Raw genomic sequence first — 22,180 nt, 5'->3', positions numbered from 1 at the left:
GGCTCGTAACTGGAAAAGCTGGGAGGTTGGTGCACTCTTAAGTCAAGGTAAGTATTGAGGTCCACCACTAGCGAAAAGGTTAGAACTTACGTCGCTGGCGTTATAGTTCATGGTGCGAGCCAGATCCAGGTTCATGGCGTCCGGTAGCAGGCAGTAGTTGTGGTGGGGCTGCTTGTATCCGGTGTTGGTCTGCACGGCCGAGGCGTGCTTGGCGTGGGCCACGCTCAACATGTCCACGGGCGTGTGGTACTTGAGCTTGATCTTGTGGTAGTCCTTCTTGTAGTTCTTGTCGCTCTGGTGCTTGGCCACTTCCATGTAGTGGACCAGCAGGGGGTCGTCCTGCAGGCTACGGAAGCCCACGTGGTGGCCTCGCTCCTTCTCGTACGCCTTCTTGTACTGGACCTGTGGGCGGTGTCGTGTTTATCAGGGGTAGGGGACTCGAGTTACATGTCCTGACTTGAGTCAGACTCAAGTCGTCAATTTTAGGATGTGAGACTAAAACTTCTCAAAGACTCGATTTGACTTAAATGACTTGACAGGTTTTGCCTGCCTACATTTGAAAATCTCAATTTTCTAGAACTCCGCCATTTGTTTTGTTTTTTTAAAGAAAACATATTCTTAGTGGAGTGTGCGCAAACCTGACAACCTGTGTTTTGAATATGTTCCTGCAGCCAGGTGACGCAAATATTGTGACTGGGTAAGTAATGGCTTGACTGGACTTGCTTGAAATTTAGTTGGGACTCGACTTAAATTTCTTGATTTATTTGGTTTTTTTTTTGTCACAGTAACTGTTTGAAACTCGAAGGTTAGGACTTGAGACTTATGACGTTCATACTGTATATGATTTACTCCTACTTCTGGTGTTTAGACAACGGAGTACAAGTGGTTCGTGTATGCATGTAAGACCTTACATCACTGGCAGCATGTCTGGCAGCTTTGGCAACGACAATGGGGATGGCGTCAGGCTGCAGGTCGTAGCCTTTAGCGATGGTATCCTGCCAGGCATACTTGTAGTAGTTCTGAAATGGTAAAACCAAACAAAAGATGAGTCAAAAACAAATGTGCCATCAAGATTGAGTTTACTGTTAGCCAGTCCAAAACATTGTATACAATTACCGGTAAACAATATTAAACAAACATCATATACTGTACATACATTTACCCCCCCAAAAAATAATAAGTTTTTTTTAGCAGAGTAGCCCAGACAAAGTGAATTGACCAGCAGGGACTGAGGTAGGCAATTGTCTGGTCTCTTACCCTCAAACCCACAATTAATCAAAGGATACTTGAGCCACGCATCTTTGAAAAATTGCTAGTGTGGGAGAGTTACTGTAACAATATCACGAATAAGATGGAAAAGTTTTATATAACTTCACTAAGAACTGAAAGTTACGAGTCCTAAAATTGGCAAAAAATAAGATTAACCTTTACAAAACCTGTCTTTACATTCAAATCACCGACTATATATCATTACATTTAGAAGTGACTGTGATGCCACCTACTTGAAAGTCGCTCTTTGGGTTAGCATAACCATAATGCACAACAAAACATTTTTGGGCTGCTATTTAAAACTGCTTATTTCTAGACGACCGCTAATGATAAACTCCATCTAAATCTGACTGGATTAAATTGGCATCATCTGCAAAGAGTTTAGCACAAAGAAACCGCAATATTGACTCTAAATCATTGATAAAGGTACAAAGAGCTTAGGGCCAAGTACAGACCCTTGAGGCACACCAGACGTGACCTCAATAAGTTCCAATTTTTTTTCCAATTGTCACAAACTGTTGTGTCTTTGTCTTACATTGCTGATGTTGTAGGCGTTGCACTTGGCCTGAAGGAACTCAGGAATGTCAGCGGGCAGGGAGTACTTCTGGTGGATGTCCTCCAGACCTTGCTTGTAGAACAGCTGTGAGAAATATAGACCAGTTGGGAAAGAGTTGTTTACTGAACGTGAAGCAGGAAAAGCGCTTATTGTGACTCACATCGCTCCTCTGGAGCTGGTTGACTTTGGCCTGCATCATGACAGGGTGGTCATCAATGGACGTGAAGGGGATGGTGTCGGGGGGCTGTCTGTATTTTCTCTGCACAAAAAAAACAGTCTCGTGTTAATTTTTCCATCTGAAAGTTTTTGTTCTGACATTTTCGGATTGATGGAGAACCTCGCTAAGGATTTCCCCGGCGTTTTTGGCCTTTTCCACATCCAAGGAGCCAAACGTCCCCCACGCGTTACCCTTGGTGTAGTTGTTGTAGTCAGACTTGTACTCATTCTGAAGCAAAAACACATGATGGAAGATGAAGTTTCATTGGGACTCGACTCGACTAGATTTTTGCCACGGTCTCCCACCTCTGGTATAAACTGACCCAAAGGCAGACCTTTTAGTCATAGAGCTTAGTTAGTATCTCATTACACTTTGGTTGTATTTAAATCATTTTTGGTAGCTTTGGTTACACTACCCGTTGTTTGACTCCGGTTCCTAATTAGAGTCCGGACTCACGTCGCTCTGTATGATGTTGGCCTTCTTGGCCAAGTCCAGCAGCACGGCATCGTGCGGCAAGAAGAAGTTGGTGTTGATGCTGCGGTAGCCGGCCATGCTGGCGACGGCCTGCGACTTCTTAGCCTGGGTGACAGACATCATGTCCAGAGGCGTGTGATACTTGGTCTTGATCTTTTCGTAGTCCTTTTTGTATTCACGCTGTGGGAGAAGAACTCAAGTAAATCAAAGAGTTCCTGTCTCAAAAGCAGTCATTCTCAAACTTTTGTCCGGGGAGCCGTAGCCTGTGAAGAGTCCCTGAATGCAAAATGTTTGAGAACATATAGGAATGAAGAAATGTTTCTTTACATCACTCTGGATTTTGGCCACGTGAACCGAGTGCAGTATCTTGGGATCGTCGTTAATGCTGAGAGCCCCGACCATCTGACCCTTGTTCTTCTCGTACTCCTTCTTGTATTTCACCTATGAGAATAATAGAAAAAAAAATCTCGTGATTCAATTCTGATGCTTTCAAAATATTTAAGAATGGCATACATACATCGCTGGCGATGTTGGTGTGAGCCCGGGCAGCCAGGATTGGGATAGCGTCACCTTTAACTTCAAACTTCTTGGCCTTGGTTCTCTCCCAGTCGTATGTGTAGCAGTTCTGTAAGGAGATGGTATCATTCTATTTAATGTCTTCACTGTAACTGTTGAGACAGTAACTTACGTCACTGAGGTTGAAGGCGTTCACTCTGGACTGGACGAAGAAGGGGTAGTCCGGAGGCAGACTGTTCTTGCACTTGGTGTCTTCATACTGCGCCTTGTAGTTGATCTGCGAGGATGACAAACTCTCTAGTATCTCTCTCACCGAGGAGTAATTAGGCTCATAAATTTAAGACATCAGGTTTATGGGAGGGTATTGCACCAACTCTCACTGTAAAATGCAAATAAAAGTAACTAGGCCTAGACCTAGGCTCCCTTCTAGGAGTTCAAAAACCAAAAGGAGGAAGACGTTAAAACCAGATTTGGATGAGATTGACCGCAATTTACGCATCTGGACATTTTTCCTTCTCTCTTTTCAATAATGCCACCCAGTCCGCAATCTGGATCCGATCTGGATGAGATTTGTCTTGCAGTAAATTTATTTGTCATCTATTTTCTAGTGCTTATCCTGTTTATGGTTACAGGTGATCTGGAGTCCATCTCAGTGGACTAAACCCTTCTGGACTCTTTGTCAGTCCATCACAGGAACATTGAGTGGAAATGTTTTGGGTGCTAAGTGAACAACTACACTAAGAAAGACTGTCCAACTCACGCTTTACACCAGTTTTTTTGTGAAATGTCTTTTTCTTTTTCTTTTTTTTGCCTCATATCAATTATACAAATATGTTTTTGGCATGTCTAAGAGAGAGGGGGAGAAAGTAAGTTTTTAGGAAACAGATGAGTTTTTCTCCATACAGATTAGGGAAGGATTCGACAGCTGGAGGAACAGAGAGAGAAGCCCCAAGACGCCCAAGTATGTAGTTTGTTTTTGACAAAGAGAGATTCTGTAGGGCGTCAAAGACATCTCTCAGCGAAGGCTCCTTGGGTCTTAGCACCAGTTTCTGCCATTAAATTTGACTGTGAATCTGTCTCCTCAGACGTTCTGCCTGGTTTGAGGCTGATCGTGACCTGGCGGCGGGGGGCCCCTGACGGTGTTTGCCGACTCCCAAAGTGCATCTGCAAATCACTAAGGACCTTCCTAAATTCACGTAAAGATGAGTTGGGGCTGGTAAGAATTCCTTTATTATTCAGCTGGATTGAAAAGGCAAAACATTTCTCCCACTTCCAGAATTGACCCTCTTTATTTTGCATTGCTACCAACTGTGCAATCGGGATCAGATCCAGATAAAACCAGCGTTAGATCTTAACAGCCAGAAGAAGGATCAGGTTTCATCCAGTTCCAGAATTTCCACATGAAATCTGATTAGAGTATAAGACATTTTAAAAATCGGGTTGCCCTCTTTAGTTTCACTTTCTACCAAATGCCTAATTTGGATCAGATATTAATCCTGGGTCGACGTAAATAAAGTAATCCCTTTTCTACTTGTAGTACTTCTCCTGTACAGGGCAACGGGTGGATTGGGAGTACAACTCAGCCTGGAATGGACCCTTCCGAAAGTCTTGGCTGTCTATCCAAGGGGTGTTGAGCGGAATGTGCTCTTGGTGCTATGTGAACCATTACATTAAGAAAGGGTTCCCTTCTAGGATTTTACCAGCTAAAAGGAAGAAGACGTTTTATCCCGTTCCAGAATTTCCAGATGAGATTTGACCACCATATGAGACATTTTCAAATAGGATTTTCCGGTAGTTTTCAATTGCTACCAAATGCATAACCCAGATAAAAGGTGGGTTGACATTTCAGTGAATCTATCCAACCGTCATCCATTTTCTAGCGCTTATCCTAGTCAAGGTAACGGGTGGATCTGGAGTCTATCACAGGAGACTACAATCTTCTTGACTACTTGCCCCATGGATATCGATCTTGATGCCATGTGAACCACTATACGAGGAAACCTAGGAACTAACAGTGAAAAGCAAGAAGTTTCATTCAGGTCCATAATTTGCTATCTGGATCAGATCCAGATAAAACTGGTTTGAGCTAAACCCATCCATTCATCTATTTCCTGTCTTTGCAAAGTTTTGAATTAACGATTTTAAAATGTATTTAGAGGGCAAAATATGTTAGAAACTGATTCTCCTGTATGTTGTGGACCATACAACTCTTGTAACTGATTTTTACTCTCATATGAGGGCACTAATGTGCCAGTAGACTCTCCCTGTCTCAGATGACTGGCTCTATTCTGGGCTCGCTGAACACCGCTTGCTATATTTACTCCAGAGCCAGACCAATCTCGGGTTTCCATGGCCACAAGTGGACAGCTGGGCTTCCGGCTTTTTTAAAAGTCATCTGGATATCTGACATATTGTAGAGGATGTGGCTCTCTATTCCTGGATAGGCAAAGACCGGGTACATTTGAGAATCCGGATTTAGGGTGTCATACATACGTCACTCAGCTGCTTGGCATTGATGGCCGCCTGAACCAGAACCGGCGAGTCGGTCACTTGTGTGAATTTCACTTTGTCCGGATGCTGCCGATAAACATTCTGCAAAATCCAAGAAAAACTGGTGTTAAGACTCCACCAGAAGAGGATATCCGTGGCCCTATATCTTGAGTCCTGAATCCATGGCCCTCCTTACATCCTTGCAATCCCCCAGCTTCTTGGTGGCTTCGTACTCGGGCGTGATGGTTTGCGGGAAGAAACATTGCGTTTTCATGTCTTCGTAGTCAGCTTTGTACAGTTTCTGCAAAAACAAAAGTATGCTAAATGACAGGGAAGAGTCAAATGATGGTCGGGAATGGGAATATCCACAATGGATCGAACCTGTTTCTTCATATCCTCCACTTGCTGGCAGTGGAGCATGTAGAGATCCTCATAGCTGCCCAGGTAGTGACCCTTCACCTCATTGTCGTACTTCTCTTTGTAGCGCATCTGCGGAAATACAATGCGATGATTTATCAAAGATCGATTGTGATTCCTTGAAATGTTTTCTATAAATGAAGACCGGAAAAAGAAGTATAACGAGAATAAAGTTGAAGTTGTAATTTTACAAGAAAGACATTGTGATACTGTGAGAATAAATGTGTATTTATATTCCCCAAAAAAGTCCTAATTGTATGGGTAAAATTATAAGAATATAGTTGGAATTTTACGAGAAAAAAAAGTTGTAATATCGTCCGAATATATACAACCAAAAAGTTGTAATTGTATGAGACAGAAATTGTGATACTTTGAGAATAAGGTATAATTTTATTACAACAAATGTCTTTTTATTTAAAACAAAAACAGAGTTATAAAACAATACAATTTCATTTTTATGAGTAATAAAGTTGTACTATCGCTCGAATAAAAAGATGATTTTACAACCCAAAAAGAAAAGATTTTACAAAGCAAAAAAAATTTGTTATTGAGAGAATAAAGGTACAATTTCTTCTGTGATAAAAAAGTTGTCATATTGCTCAAATAAACGATTTTACGACCAAAATATTGGTCATTTTACGAGAAAGAAATTGTGATCCTCTAAGAATAAAGTTGTATATTTATAACAAAAGAACGGTAATTTTATGACAACATTGTTTGTTATTGCTGGAATAAAGTGGTACCTTTTACGCAAAAAAAGTAATCAAGATGATTTTACTATCAAAAAAGTTGTCAATTTACAAGACAAAAAAATGCTAGAATTTTAGAACAAAAAGTTGTAATTTTACGAGAAATTGTGTTATAGTGAGAATGAAGTTTTACAGAAATAAATGGTACTATCGAGTAAATATAGACATAATTTGACGACTGATTTTAAATTTTCTTTTTTATTTTTTTACAACAAATAAACTGTCTTTTACAAGGCAAAAGGGTTTTGATATTGCAGGAATAAAGATGTCATTTTTCTCCTAAAAACTGTGTAATTTTGTGGGTGGGTTTGCGAGAATAACATAGTTTACCCCCCAAAAACTCAAATTTCACGAGAGAGAAATGGTGTTACTGCCAGAATACAGTTGTAATTTTTGTGAGGAAAAATTGCACAATATCACACAGTTGAAGTTGTGATTTTATTATACAAAAGTTGTAATTTTATGAGAAACTTTGCGTTATCTTGAGAGAAGGCTTCATTTTTACCATGTGACAAAGTCTTAATATTGTGTGAAGATTTTATGACCCCAAAGGAAAAAAAAAAAGGTTTTTGAAAGAAAGAAAGCATGTTGTCGTTCTTACGTCCGTAAACTGCTTGAGCACCGAGTCCATTTGGAACTTGGGCGTTTCGCAGTAGTTGATGCTGGACCCTCGAGACTTCTCGTACTTGTCCTTGTACACTTTCTGCAAAAGACCACGAAAGACCAAAACCTCAACTACTTTCCCACTTGGGACTCGAAATGAGCCACTGAGAAATAGAGTGGGCTAGCTCCATGTTTGTCATTTTGTTAAATCAAGTGCAGAAAGGAATAGAGAAAAGGCACATCTTCTTCTCTAGACTAGACGGATCCTGGTCTAAATCAAGGTTCAGTTCCAATGTTGCACTTTTCCCGATTCATCAGTGCAACACTGGGCCAGCAGAAAGTGAGGTACGGATTGGGAGCCAGGGCATCTGTACATTGGTAGAAGTGAATGTTATTTATCGTCTTTCATGAACTATTGATAGATTTGACAGATGTTTGGACTTGGACTACTATCGCACTGAACCTTTTTTTTCTAATCCCAGGTTCTTTTCTTTCACGCAACCTAGATTATACTTGCTGTGATCCAACCTATGAAATTGAAGATGATGACAGTACCTCCGTTGTGGATAGAAGTACAGGCAATATGATCCAAGTCTAAAAGGTCAAAATTTGAGGAAAAAGGCAATTTCCGTAGAAACGGGTATCCAGAAGAAATAATTATTGCTATATAACTCAGCAAGACATAAATCCGCCACGTAAAACCTGAAATCAACCTGAAATCAGTCTCCTGCCAAAAGGACAAAAATGGAGATAGCCCACTCTAATCAAATTTTCAAGTGAATGTGCGCCACGGACATCACTGAGGATGGTGCCGGCGTATCTGAGCTGCCTGAGCAGAGGGTTCTCGGTGGCCGGGAGTGTTTTGTAGTCCGACTGGGCCTTTGTCTTCTCATACTCCTTCTTGTACTGCACCTGGACACGCAAATAAAATTCATTCAAAAGTTTTTGCGAGGATGAAGGCATCATTTGACAGAATTTTGTTTCGATTTACAAGAAAAAACACTTCTTGTTGTGAGAACCAAGTTGCATTTTTTACTGACATTGTACATTTATGAGAAAAGAAAAGAGAACTAAGTCATAATTGTACTGACAAAAATTGTACATATACAAGAAAAAAATTCTTTACAAGAGTAAAATTAGAATTTTAGTCAATTTTTTAAGACTAATGAGAAAACAATTTTTGTTATTGTGAGGATAAAGTTATAATTTTAATGAAAAAAAATGTGCATTTACAAGAAAAAAAATGGGTGTTATCACAAGAATAAAGATGGAATTCTACTTAATTTTGCAAGACTAATGAGAAAACATTTTCTGTTCTTGCGAGAATGTAGTCGAAATATTGCTGAAAAAAAGTGTTATCAAAAGAATAAAATCGTAATTTTACTGAAAAAAAGTACATTCACGAGGAAAAAAAATGGTGTTAAAGTCCGAATTTTGCTGCAAGTTTTTAAAAATTCATGGGAAAAGAATTTGTTACTGTGAAAGTAAAGTCGGAATTTTCACGAGGAAAAATAAAGTGTTTCTGCAAGAACAAAGTCATATTTTCAATGAAAAAAAGTGTACAAATATGAGAAAACAATTGTGCGAATAAAGTTGCAATTTTGAGGATTATTTTTCCAAAGTAGATTCATGGGACAAAAATGTGTGTTATTGTGAGACTAAAGTCGTAATTTGACTTAAACGTGGAGTTATGAGTCTATATTTTACGCCTCATTATTTGGGTATATTTCTACGCAAGAAGTAGTCTGATTGGGAGAATAAATGCGTAGTAGTGGTAATTATTTTGTGGCACTTGCATCGCTGGTGGAGGCTCTGAGCTTCTTGTGGGTGTCGTAAACGGGCGTTTCAGTTTGCATGTAGTTGATTTGGTCTTTGTTGTCCTCGTAATGTTGCGTGTATCTCCTCTGAAAGGGAAACGAAAGGTTAGCTGTTACGTCCTCTCTCTCTCTCTCTCTCTCTGTGTGTGTGTGTGTGTGTGTGTGTGTTTGTCTCACATTGCTGAGGTTCTCCATGGCCACGCGGGCCATGGCCACGTCGAAGTAGGGGGTCTCGCACCATTGGCCCTTGACGTCCTGGTTGTACGCCTCCTTGTACTTCAACTGAGGGCAAACAAACAAGCAGTCGCCACATCACGACATTGCTTATTGTATTTGTTTTTATTGTTTTTCTGATGTTTGAAGTCGAATGGCTTTCGATTTTGGCGATACGGTACATGCATTCGATTTTTAGAGTTTCCCAGTCCCCAAATTAGGGGATACAGTACATTCTTTTTATCAGGCGCTAGATTTGTCTCACATCGCTGCGCTGGTCGGAGGCTCTCTTGGCCAGCTCGACGTCGGGGGGGTCGGGCAGGGCGGTGTACTTGGCCTTGCGCTCGTCGTGCCCTTTCTTGTACTGCACCTGAAGGCAGCGCACGGTACGAACGTGAGCAAAAACAACTTGCCCACGCGGGTAGCATTGATGACGCAAACTTACGTCACTGAGCACCTCCTGAGCCTTGGCCACCCGACGCAGTTCAGGGCTGTCGCTGTACGGGCAGAACATGCTCTTCTCCTCGTCCCAGTCCTCCGTGTACAATTTCTACACAATGACAATACAGCTTCATGTCAGCAAAAGCCGCGAGAGGTGCGACAATTAATTGCCTCACTGACAACCAAAAAGGCTCACTTTGCTGTAGTTGGCGGCGTTCTTGACAGCCAAAACCAGTTCGGGAGCATCCGGGGGCAGCAGGTACTTGTCCTTGGTCTCGTCCCACTTCTGCCGGTACAGGACCTGCACACACGCGGGCGAGCGGGCCAAAGACGGTGATTGGCAATTCATTCGTCACGCTTTCTGTGATTTAGGGTCACACGACTCACCTTACTGATGAGCTCTGACACCTGCTTGACGTGGGCGATTTCCCGCGCCTCGCCGTCGTACATGCTGCCCGTCTTGGACTTGTTGCCCTCCATGCGGTATTTGATCTGCGCAACAGTTCATATCAACACTGGATTTAGTCCAAAACAATCAGAACTACAGTGGGCTAACTGCATTTTTGCCATTTGTCAGGAAACCGATTTAAAGTTTTAAGCATGCTGCGCAACTGAAAATCTTGTGCAATAATGATCTAATGGTCTAACCGTCAAATCTATTAATATTTCATGAAAGTTGAATAACATTCACTTCCCCTAATATCCAGATGAACTGGCACTCGAGCAAAAAACATTCTGAGTGCAGTAATGGGCTGCCCCTTATACTGTATGTCAAATTTGGAACTAAACTTTGATTTAGACACGTCTTCACCCACAAGATGGGCCTTTGCTCTACTCATTTCTGCAATTCACTTGAAATTGACACAAATGGCGTGAACACACTCGAGTTGTAAGTGGCCCGATTGGACCGATTGTAGTGACTATTAGAGACACATGGGAAAGACAAAAAAAAAAGATAATTATACAACACATGATTACACAATTATTCGAAAGAAAAAATATTTTTCAAACTAAAATATCTATATTTTTTTAGATACACATATAAATAAATAAATAAAAAATAAATAAATAAATAATGAATAAAATCGGATTTTTCCAGGACAAAAAGTAAAACAATGTTGGGGATAAACAGTCATATTACTAGATTAACATGATTTAATGAGAAAAAATGTCAAATTTAAGTGAATTTCAACCCCGTTGCATTTTTTAAGTACTAATACTTGTAAATGCCACTATAGTTTTTAAAATTGACTATATTCTCCAATAAATATAGTTTTGCTCTGTAAATATGAAACTTTTTTTTCTCAAAAAACAACCAAAAATAACAGTTGAAAAAAACTAAATGCAACTATTCACATACTAAATATTTTCTTCTTTTCAGTCTGGCTCTAATACTCTAATAAGAACTGGTACAGTACAATTTAAACTGTCATTAGGTGATCTGAAAAGAAGCAACTGGACTTTTTTTGGTTGTTGAAGTCGATTCACCTTTAATTTAAAAGGCTGGAGATTACCTTTACCTGGGCGTGGTCGCAATAGGGTCGCTGTTGTTGCTCGGCAACATCATCATCATCAACAACAACAAAAACAACAAGCATATTGTCACACTCGTGCCACTTGTTGCTTTACCTCGCTGAGCTGCTCCTGAGCCTTGCGGATGCGAATCATTTCTGGCGTATCCATGGTGACGGCGGGAGGATTCCCTCTGGACTTGTCGTACGCCTGACGATATTTGTTCTGGATCGTTTGTGGAACAAAGAGCGGCAGTCAGGACACGGTAAAAGTCATGAGTGAGAGCGAGAAAAAGAGTAGGAAGCGGCGGCGGCAGCTTACATTGCTAAACTGGTCCACCATCTTCTGGCTGTGAGCCAGGTAAGGGGTCATGAACTTGGATGTGTCCACTTTCCGCCTCTTCACCACCTTCCTGGTAGGTAAGCCCGACTGCACGAGGAAGGCAAAATATGTTTTTTTTTTTAATTCAAGTCACGCAAATACCCACTGTGCCTGTTTACATATGTACGTTGGTCTCAGCATTTACACTTGCATCTTTATCGTAGCACCCCAAAAAACAAAAACATGCATAAAGTCACAATCTGGTGGGTTTGTGGTTTCCTGATATCGGATTTTGTTTCCATTGGAAATAAAGTTGTGTTTTTCAAGCAGAAAAAGTGTTATCTTTTTGTGAATAACAGTGATCATATTAAAAGAATAAAGTTGCATCATTGAATAAAAAAGTTAAAAACGTTATGAGAATTAAGTCACATTTTTTGTAGATTAAAAAGTCATAAATATTTGAGAAATAAAAGTAATAATCTCTTTAGAATAAAAAGGTGCATCTTTTTCATATTTCAAGAATAAAGTTATTTCGTTCGAGAATAAATAAATGGAATTTTTTTTTAGAGTAAACATTGTTTTTGAGAGAAAAAGTGTTAATATTGCCAGGGTATGTTGGCTTATTTTATACATATAAAAATTCAGATTTTTTGTGATAAAAAGCCATATTTTAAGAATGAGGTCAGATCTTTCGAGAAAAACAATCATAACCTTATGAGAATTAAGTCGGATTTTATAGATTAAAAAGTCTTACTTTGTCAAGAAAAAAAAGTCAGTGTTGGGAATCATGTTGCATTTTTTTTTAAGAAAAAGGTGTATCTTTTTGTGAACAAAATATGTAATATTTTGAGACTAGAGTACCTTTCCAGAAAAAAAGTGGTAACACTACAAGACTTAAATAATTTTTTTTTAGATTAAAATGTCTTTGTCAAAAAAAAAAGTCAATTTCTTTTGGAAGAATGTTGTATTTTTAAAAATAAAAAGCAGTATCTTTTATGAACAAAAGTCATTTTATAAAGTTGTATTTCTCAATATAAAATATATATATATTTAATTTTATTTTAATTAATTAATTATTATTATTATTTTTTTTTTTTTTTATTACAGAAAGCAGGTCTTCAAGCCACAAATAGCCAAGAGCCATTCAATTGCATGGTGAAGACAAGATGAGATGACGTCTGTCTAGGGGAGACTACATGCAATTGCATCTTTTTTTTTTTTGCCACATACATTTGACCAAGTAGGCAAGCAGCCAATATATTTCGCGATCATTCTGCATTTCATCGTCCAACAAAAATTTGAAGCTAGCAGCTGCAAACATTTACATGGAGCTTGCAAAAGACAAAGGTTGGCGTCCTCTTGGTTTTACCTGGTGGCCCTGATGATGATGATGAGGAGGAGGAGCGTGCTCGGGAGTGACGTGTGTCGTCGTCGTCATCGTCTGCTCAACACATGACACAAATTATACAACACACTCTGGCCGTGCTCGGCCAACATGGGAGAAAAAACGCAAACGCGGTGATTTGTGTCCAGTCCTACTCAGCGACAGTGTCCGCAAGGCAACGCCAACATTTGCTTTGTGCTGTAATGTGAGCTCGTCTAAGATCTCTTCTTAGAAAAAAAAAATTGGGATTTCTTGTGAACTCTTCTAGGTAATTATCAGAATTTTTTGCGACCTAAAACAAAACAATTATTGAAGATTGATTAAGATCTCTTTTCATGAAAAAAAACAATTGATAGTAACCATCTACGTAAAAAATATTAGTGTTGATGGTGAAATGCAACCCTATGGGGGGAACAAGCCAGTGCAAACTGTAGGCCAGTCCCAAGCCTGGATAAATGCAGAGGATTGCATCAGGAAGGGCATCCGGCTTAAAACTTTGCCAAACAAATTTGACTGTTCATCTAAAGAAGTCCATACCGGATCGGTCGTGGCCCGGGTTAACAACGTCTGCCCCCGGCACCGTTAACCTGCAGGCCGCCGGTGGAAATTCAGCTACTGTGGGTCGAAGATGAAGGAGAGGCGGGAAGCAGGTTCTTAGGCAGAAAGAGAAGAGGAAAGCACAGAGCCTACAACAGAATGTGGGGACTTTAAATGTTGGTACTATGACAGGAAAATCTCGGGAGTTGGTTGACATGATGATTAGAAGAAAGGTTGATATATTGTGTGTCCTGGAGACCAGGTGGAAAGGCAGTAAGGCTAGAAGTTTAGGGGCAGAGTTTAAATTATTAAACCATGGTGTAGATGGCAAGAGAAATGGAGTCGGGGTTATTTTAAAAGAAGAGTTGGCTAAGAATGTCTTGGAGGTGAAAAGAGTATCAGATCGAGTGATGAGGCTGAAACTTGAAATTGAGGGTGTTATGTGTAATGTGATTAGTGGCTATGCCCCACAGGTAGGATGTGACCTAGAGGTGAAAGAGAAATTCTGGAAGGAGCTAGATGAAGTAGATCTGAGCATCCCTGACAGAGAGAGAGTCGTAATTGGTGCAGATTGTAATGGACATGTTGGTGAAGGTAATAAGGGTGATGAAGAAGTGATGGGTTAGTACGGCATCCAGGAAAGGAACTTGGAAGGACAGAGGGTGGTAGACTTTGCAACAAGGATGCAAATGGCTGTAGTGAACACTTTTTTCCAGAAGAGGCACGAACATAGGGTGACCTACAAGAGCGGAAGTAGAAGCACACAGGTGGATTACATCTTGTGCAGACAATGTAATCTGAAGGAGGTTACCAACTGTAAGGTAGTGGTAGGGGAGAGTGTGACTAGACAGCATAGGATGGTGGTGTGTAAGATGACTCTGGTGGTGGGGAGGTAAGATTAGGAAGACAAAGGCAGAGAAGAGAACCATGTGGTGGAAGCTGAGACAGGACGAGTGTTGTGCAGCTTTTTGGGAAGAGGTGAGACAGGCTCTCGGTGGACGGGAGGAGCTTCCAGAAGACTGGACCACTGCAGCCAAGGTGATCAGAGAGGCAGGCATGAAAGTACTTGGTGTATCTTCTGGCAGGAAAGGGGAGAAGGAGACCTGGTGGTGGAACCTCAGAGTACAGGAAATCATACAAGGAAAGGGGGTAGCTAAGAAGAAGTGGGACACTGAGAGGAGTGAGGAGAGGAGAAAGGAATACATGGAGATGCAACGTAGGGCAAAGGTCGAGGTGGAAGAGGCAAAACAAGAGGCATATGATGACATGTATGGCAGGCTGGACACTAAAGAAGGAGAAAAGGATCTATACAGGCTGGCCAGACAGAGGGATAGAGATGGGAAGGATGTGCAGCAGGTTAGGGTGATTAAGGATAGAGATGGAAATGTGTTGACCGGTGCAAGTAGTGTGCTGAATAGATGGAAAGAATACTTTGAGAAGTTGATGAATGAGAAAAATGAGAGAGAAGGAAGAGTAGAGGAGCCAAGTGTGGTGGACCAGGAAGTAGCAATGATTAGTAAGGGGAAAGTTAGAAAAGCATTAAAGAGGATGAAAAATGGAAAGGCAGTTGTTCCTGATGACATTCCTGTGGAGGTATGGAAGCATCTAGGAGAGGTGGCTCTGGAGTTTTTGACCAGCTTGTTCAATAGAATTCTAGTGCGTGAGAAGATGCCTGAGGAATGGAGGAAAAGTGTGCTGATGCCCATTTTTAAGAACAATGATGTGATGTGCAGAGCTGTGGCAACTATAGAGGAATAAAGTTGATGAGCCACACAATGAAGTTATGGGAAAGAGTAGTGGAGGCTAGACTCAGGACAGAAGTGAGTATTTGCGAGCAACAGTATGGTTTCATGCCTGGAAAGAGTACCACAGATGGATTATTAGACCTGAGGGTGTTGATGGAGAAGTACAGAGAAGGTCAGAAGGAGCTACATTGTGTCTTTGTAGATCTAGAGAAAGCCTATGACAGAGTTCCAGAGAGGAACTGTGGTACTGCATGCAGAAGTCTGGAGTGGCAGAGGAGTATGTTAGAATAATACAGGACATGTACGAGGGCAGCAGAACAGTGGTGAGGTATGCTGTAGGTGTGACAGAGGAGTTTAAGGTGGAGGTGGGACTGCATCAGGGATCAGCCCTGAGCCCCTTCCTGTTTGCACTGGTGATGGATAGGCTGACAGATGAGGTTAGACTGGAATCCCCGTGGACCATGATGTTTGCAGATGACATTATGATCTGCAGTGAAAGCAGGGAACAGCTGGAGGAACAGTTAAAAAGATGGAGGCATGCACTGGTAAACTCTTCTCAGAAAGAAAATCATTGATTGTGAGCCTTTCTATGAAAAAAAATCATGAATTGATTCAAAGATCATCTCAGTAATTAAATAGAATTGATTGTGACCCAAGACAAATCAGGTTTGACTGTGATCACTGCTAAACAAAAATCAGGTTTGATTGCGAGCTTTTCTCTGACAAAAACCAAAATCTGGATTGACTTGGATCCCCTCTAAGAACAAAACCATGTTTGATTCTGACTTCTTAAAAAGAAAGAATCTGAATTGTGATGATCTCTTCTAAGAAATAAAAATCAGGTTTGAGTGGGAGAGAGGAAAAATCTCGATTGATTGTAAGCTCTTCTAAATAAAAAGCAGGCGCCCGCTCGGGTGACATGCATTCTATTTTGGCTTGTTGTTTCATACGTTTCTGTTTCTGTCCGTGCGTGCCTGTCATCCAGTGTTGCCAACTTGGCCACTTTGTGCCTCTGTATATTTAGCCACTTTTCTGACCCCCTAGTCAAAAAGCGACTGGTGAAAAATCTAGCAACGTTTCTGGTGCCACTGGAAACTCTGGGACAGCCTGCCAGCTGCAGTCAGCGCAAGTTCAGCGATACTTCAACATGCGATATAATCGTACGATACGTTGCCATATCAATTTGCGGACATTCCCGCTGACTCCGGCGCTGAGGCAAAAAACATCTACTGTCCCATCACTTTGTTTTTGTTTCGAATCAACATTTGGATCGGGCCTCCATACGTGAATCCAGCAGACAGGAGACAATCAAGGCAGTTCCACACTAAACCATCGAAACAAACTTTTATGCTAACGGACCAGGTTTGATTTTTAAAACGGACTCATTTAACAAAAAAAAAGCACACAAAAAGTTCAAATATGCGTGTAAAAGAGTTTTTCAGAATAAAATAATAATTCATTCTCATTTTATTAATTAATTATAAGTTACTAGCCAATTATTTAATAAAATAAATTTGACCTATGAAGAATTTGCGGGGGATTATTTCTTTTATTGTTCAGAATAAATCATTTAACCAATCATTTAATTGGATAAAACAAATGAAAAATAAATTAATACATGGAGAAAAGTACATTTTAATTATACATGACTTATTCTTATGAAATGTATTATTTATATTACATTGCAATTAGCCAATTATTTAATACAACATATACATAAATGTACAATTGTTTATTTAAAAAAAAAATATTGCATCTCACGTTCATCATTTTTAATTGTATTCTTTTAACATTCATTTAAATATAATTCACTGACCAATTAGTTCATAAAATAAATGATTTATTTTTCATTTTTTTATTTAGAATCAATCATTTAGCCAATTATTTAATTAGATTAATGAATAAAAAGAAACATAATGAATACATATGTAACATATGTATAATAGTTTTTTTATTAATAAAAGAACTAATTCAGATTTTAAATTGCATTTTTATATCAAATTGGAATTCATTACAACAAATACAAATACAGACAAATTAAATACATACTATTGCACATTTTTTAAATAAAATAAATAAAATACTATTTCTAATTTTGTATTCTATTATTTGTATTAATTCCATTATAAATCACTAATCAATTATTTACCACAGTAAATAAGGATTCACTAATAAATTCATTATTTTATTACTTACAATAAATCAATTAAATTATTTAATGATTTGAATGAAAAAATATAAAGAAAAAAAAGAGAAATATTAGAACTAAACAACAAAAGGCAAAAACAGCTCAATTAAAATATGCCCGCGGGCCATATTTTGCCTACCCCGATCGAAACAGTCAATACATGAATAATAAAATAAACCGTAACAAAATAACCGTAGCAGTAATTGTCTACGTTGTTGAAACGTTCCAGGTGGTCCGTGGTGATTTAAAAGCTAACGTCCACTTTTAAATTTGTCACATTTCCACACAGAACTTCCTTCCAGGGGGACTTGGGAGTCCTTTATTCATTGAAAATTTTCATGAATCAAACTGAAACGTGAGAGCAAGCTTCACAACGCCTGAATTTTGTAGTTCAACGTGTGAAACGTCAAAATGTTTCTCCCCATTCTTTGGATTCCAAACAAGGTATTTTTTTTCTCCACAGTGTAGATGAAAGTGCAAGCAAAAGCAGAGTGTATTGATTGTTTTTTACCCACCCCCCAACTTCATAAAAAAAAAACAATTATCATCTTTTGAGCAGCCAAAGATGCTAAATCGTTGGCCACTTGACGGCTTCTACGAGAGACGACGGACGGACCGACGGGAGAAGTCGGTGTCCGTATCTCCCGCGTAAAACACCAACGAGGCAAATACCAGGACGACTTTAATCCTATTTCGCCAGGAAATAAGGGATTAAATGCTCGCCCTTCTGTTTTCACTCTTCAGTCTGAGACGTTGACGCATGGGCGGGACCATGTGTCAAGGCCCGAGTCCTGTAACAGTGAATACAACTACAACTACGACAACAGCAGCGACATAATAAGATGACATAATGGTGTTGGCGTGAGACAAAAGACGAAATGGGAATGAAGAAAGTTGTGAATTTCCCATCCACCACTAAATTCAGATTCAGCAAAAACGGAGAGTCAAATGTAGCCTTGTATGCACGAGTCGATAATTTGTCCGATTCTCAGCCCCCCTTCGGGCAACAGTCCGCACAAAAGCAGATCGCTGTGGAGGATTCCGCTTCGAACGACTGGGCCAGCCTGGTCGTCCTGAAAGCGGGATCCCTCCCCATCTGCGGTTCCTTCTCAGGTCATATGCTTCAATCAACCCTTGAGGATCAAGTCAAGTTCAAGTTCAAGTCTGCTTTGTGGAAATGGCTGTCTCTGTCTCTGTCCCTCTCCTTTTGCACTCGCTCCCCCAATCGGTCGAGGTAGACCGATGCCCTACACTCAGTCTTGGGTCTGCTTGAGGTTTCTTCCCGAGAGAGAGTTCACCTAGTGCTTGCTCATTTGTGGTTCAGTTTATAGTTTTGTTTTTGTCACTTGGTCATTTAATGAGTGAGGAGTGTGATCTTTGACCTGCTCCATTTCTGTTGTGATTTGGGGTTGTATTAAAATGATAATTGTTCAATATTTTAACGATAAAAAAAATGTAATATTGAACAGAACTACTGCCAATCAGGAAGAATACATTAGCACAACAAACATTTTGTCCTCACGTATCGGCTTGTAAAACAATTGGGCCAAGAAACATAAGCATTAAAAACATGTTTGATATTTTGACGATACTTAATGTAACGTGAAACCGAACAATTGCCAATAAGAAAGAAGATATTAGCATAACAAACAGCCAATCGCTACATGCTTTTTCTCTGCACAGATCTGCTTGTGAAATAGTCAAGCAGACAATCACGAGTGTAAAAAAAAAACAACCCAAAACAACATTTATTTTTACGATAAAATATTTCATGTTGAACGCAATGATAGCCAATAAGAAGATGACTCATAAACAAGCAGGGATTAAATGGTTTACCAATGAACAGTGATGACATTTTAATCATCGTTACTACCATATTTAGTAGGGTTATAATGGAGCACTAAAAATCTTTACTTTGTTTCTCGCCAATCCGCTCATAAAACGGTGAGGCCCACAATCATTAGAGGTAAAACAATGTTCAGTATTTTTTTACGATAAAAAATAATCCTGGGCTGTGAGGTGAATTTTAACTTGCCGATCTGCTCTTAAGACAGTCGGGCTGATGATCGTAGCATTTTAAAAATATTAGACTTTTTTTACGATAAGAAATGATATATGGCACCGTAACAACTGTCAATCAGAGAGAATACATTAGCGTAACAAACAAACAGCCAATCACAGCGTACTTTGTTTTTTTCCTCGCCACTTTGCTCGCAAAACGGTCAGCCCGACTATTGGAAGCATCAAAAACATATTTTAAAGCCAAACATGTCATGTGGAATGCGTCGACAACCAATGAAGCGGAAGCATTTAATAAAAACCAAGCGGGAACTTTTAACAATAACAAATAAGGAACATTTTAATTATTGTTACGACAATAATCAGAAGAGTGGCAAGGAAAAAAAAGCTAAATGGTTAGGCCAACAATCATGAGCATTAACAACATGTTTAATATGTTTATGATTAAAAAAATGTCATGTGTCACTAGCATATAAACGATAGCTAAAGAGGAGGAAGATAGATCAGGAGCTATTTCATGCTTCTTCTTATTTTATGGCAGTCTGGATGCCCTGCTCTGCCTCTCACAGGTGACTCCAAGTATTGCACCGAGTTTAAATCTCGATTGTTGGTGGACAGACAGGACAATAAAAGAATCGTCCACAGCCCAGATGACAGCAATATTTTTGAAAGAGGACAAACGTGATCAGGACCACGCTAGCAGCAAGCCTAGCTTCTTCCTCCGCTCCTTCCTATTTTCCAGCACTTGGGATACCCTGCGCTCCCTCTCACAGGTCAGTCCGGGTACTATGTCATGTTTAAATCATGCCAAATTCTTGCTTGTCGGGGGATAGACAAAAAAAATTGTCAGGTGTGGAGCAGGATTTAGAAGTTGAAGTGTATATTCCAATATTTTTCAAAACAACTTGTGATAATTCAAACCGCAAGAACGGTCAAGTTACCAAACGGGCAAACAGCTAGCAAAGCTTTTTCTTCGATCTGAAAAAAAATAACTTCTACAATTTTCTGGAACATAACTCTCTTGATGCCATTGTGCGTAGAACAAAGATAATACAGTACGTGAACTGTTACAGTCTTTTAAATTGTAGTCAGTTAGCCTCGTCTCACTGAAACCGAATCCCGCTGATCTGAAGTCACTATTTATAGAACTGATGCGGCGGCACGGCCCACCACACCAAACCGAACCGAACAATTTCATCGTTTTTCACGCTTACCTCATCCAAAACTTCCTCTTCCTCCTCCTCTTCCTCTTCTTCCTCCTCTTCTTCTTCCCCTTCCAGCTCTTCCTCGTATTCTTCCACCCATTCCTCCACGTACTCCTCCACAATATGCGCCATCTTGGGACCCCCTCAGAGGCTCTACGCAAACAAGCTCTTTCAAGACTTTGACTTGGACACTGGGGATGATAGTTAAAGGGCCGCAAAGGTACCAGAGAAAGATTCCTGCAGTGTCTTCTTGAGTCCGTAAGTCCCTGGCCATCCACTAGGGACCGCAGTTCCTGTAATTCAACTTTTTACCCTGAAACCACAAAAAATTAAGAGCGAATGAACCCTGGACCACCAGCACAAATGTAACTCCACGCCTGCTACCAAAAAGTGGGCCTCTCCGATTTGACGGCTGGTGACAGCTGCAGCCTCAGCTATTTCGCATGTAAACCAATGCCGCCGCCTTACTGGGCGGCCGGCTCTAGCTAACTGTGATGCCATCCCTTCTGAGGCTAAGGGTTAAATATAGGACTCGCTTTTTTTAGCACTACAAACCAAGATTTTCAATTAAAATTGGGGGAAATGGCATGAAAATCAGACGACAAACTGATAGTTTCGGCCACAAAATGCCAACATCCAAAGGCCTGATCAGGTTCAGTTCTGGGTCAGGTTCAGTTCCAGGTGGTCCAATTAGGATGCAAAAAGCCATGCAGACCAGATGGAAACACCCCAAACTTTTTTCCAGGTTTTTGGTTGCTTACCGGTTAGTGTTTTAATAGTCTCCCAAAAGCCGCCAAAGCCTCCCCCCAAGCGTCCCTCCGAAGAAACGCTGGCTGACAGAGTCTCAGCTGAGGCTACTTCTACTCAGGTGGTCATGTGGTCCCGGTGGCCAATCACAAATCACGGCCACTCGGGTTACAAATGCTAAATATACCAAAAGAGATCCCCTTTGGAGAAGAGCACCTGTTGGGGTAGGGACGAATGCATCAGCAGAGAAAAAAAATAAGACACGTTCCGGATTGGGATATTTTCAAAACACGTTCGGGGTTTTGTTAAGAGGTCTAAGGAGATGGTCGCCAAAATCTCAGGTTGGTGAAAGTCCAGGTAGAGAATCCGTGGAGGTCACCCCCCTGGATCCAGTCTGGAATTAGGTCAGACGAAAGGCACGCCCTCAACTATGTCCCAGCCTAGCTATAATAAAAGCCTCCACCGAGGTTTCATAAAAACATTTATCACGTGTGAAATCAACGTGTGAATAACGATCATCTCGGATCATAACCGATCGAATGTGGTCAGGGATCATTTTCTGGAACAGAAAACTGTAACAGGATCTTATATAACACATTCTGATGACAAAGTCTCTAACATGTTCTGTGAAATTTGACATGGAATCTGGATCTGATCCAGATTAAACTTGACTTGAAAGGACAACACATTTTGCTGAAACTGGATAAGCTATGACTTCAAAAACGATCACTATTGCAATGTATTGCAATGTATCAAATTT

The 22,180-nt window shown here is 40.3% G+C and overlaps 1 protein-coding gene across 16 annotated transcripts in view; it reads right to left on the bottom strand.

Moving 5' to 3' along the window:
* neb (nebulin) overlaps positions 1-21,555 on the bottom strand; it is a 96,262-nt gene extending 74,707 nt beyond the window's left edge. For 12 of the 16 annotated variants that reach the window (XM_061793222.1, XM_061793219.1, XM_061793226.1 and 9 more), the window contains exons 1-26: positions 21,435-21,554; positions 20,898-20,986; positions 20,683-20,826; positions 12,965-13,036; positions 11,596-11,703; positions 11,392-11,499; positions 10,150-10,254; positions 9,959-10,063; positions 9,767-9,871; positions 9,587-9,691; positions 9,286-9,390; positions 9,088-9,195; positions 8,087-8,203; positions 7,290-7,391; positions 5,904-6,011; positions 5,719-5,823; positions 5,526-5,624; positions 3,205-3,309; positions 3,034-3,141; positions 2,844-2,957; positions 2,499-2,696; positions 2,163-2,270; positions 1,986-2,084; positions 1,805-1,909; positions 912-1,019; positions 91-402 (exon numbers count right to left, since the gene is read on the bottom strand). In XM_061793222.1, the coding sequence (XP_061649206.1) occupies positions 91-402; positions 912-1,019; positions 1,805-1,909; positions 1,986-2,084; positions 2,163-2,270; positions 2,499-2,696; positions 2,844-2,957; positions 3,034-3,141; positions 3,205-3,309; positions 5,526-5,624; positions 5,719-5,823; positions 5,904-6,011; positions 7,290-7,391; positions 8,087-8,203; positions 9,088-9,195; positions 9,286-9,390; positions 9,587-9,691; positions 9,767-9,871; positions 9,959-10,063; positions 10,150-10,254; positions 11,392-11,499; positions 11,596-11,703; positions 12,965-13,036; positions 20,683-20,805 (2,832 nt within the window). In that variant the 5' untranslated portion in view covers positions 20,806-20,826; positions 20,898-20,986; positions 21,435-21,554. Of the gene's footprint in view, positions 1-90; positions 403-911; positions 1,020-1,804; positions 1,910-1,985; positions 2,085-2,162; positions 2,271-2,498; positions 2,697-2,843; positions 2,958-3,033; positions 3,142-3,204; positions 3,310-5,525; positions 5,625-5,718; positions 5,824-5,903; positions 6,012-7,289; positions 7,392-8,086; positions 8,204-9,087; positions 9,196-9,285; positions 9,391-9,586; positions 9,692-9,766; positions 9,872-9,958; positions 10,064-10,149; positions 10,255-11,391; positions 11,500-11,595; positions 11,704-12,964; positions 13,037-20,682; positions 20,827-20,897; positions 20,987-21,434 lie in introns of all 16 variants that reach the window. The other 4 variants (XM_061793220.1, XM_061793234.1, XM_061793235.1 and 1 more) reach the window with 1 other exon arrangement.
* Positions 21,556-22,180: the final 625 nt, after the last annotated feature.

Source organism: Phyllopteryx taeniolatus, chromosome 12, assembly GCF_024500385.1.
Source record: "Phyllopteryx taeniolatus isolate TA_2022b chromosome 12, UOR_Ptae_1.2, whole genome shotgun sequence".
Lineage (NCBI taxonomy): Eukaryota > Metazoa > Chordata > Actinopteri > Syngnathiformes > Syngnathidae > Phyllopteryx > Phyllopteryx taeniolatus.
Note: the sequence above shows the minus strand (reverse complement) of the source record. Positions and strands in the feature narration are given on the sequence as shown.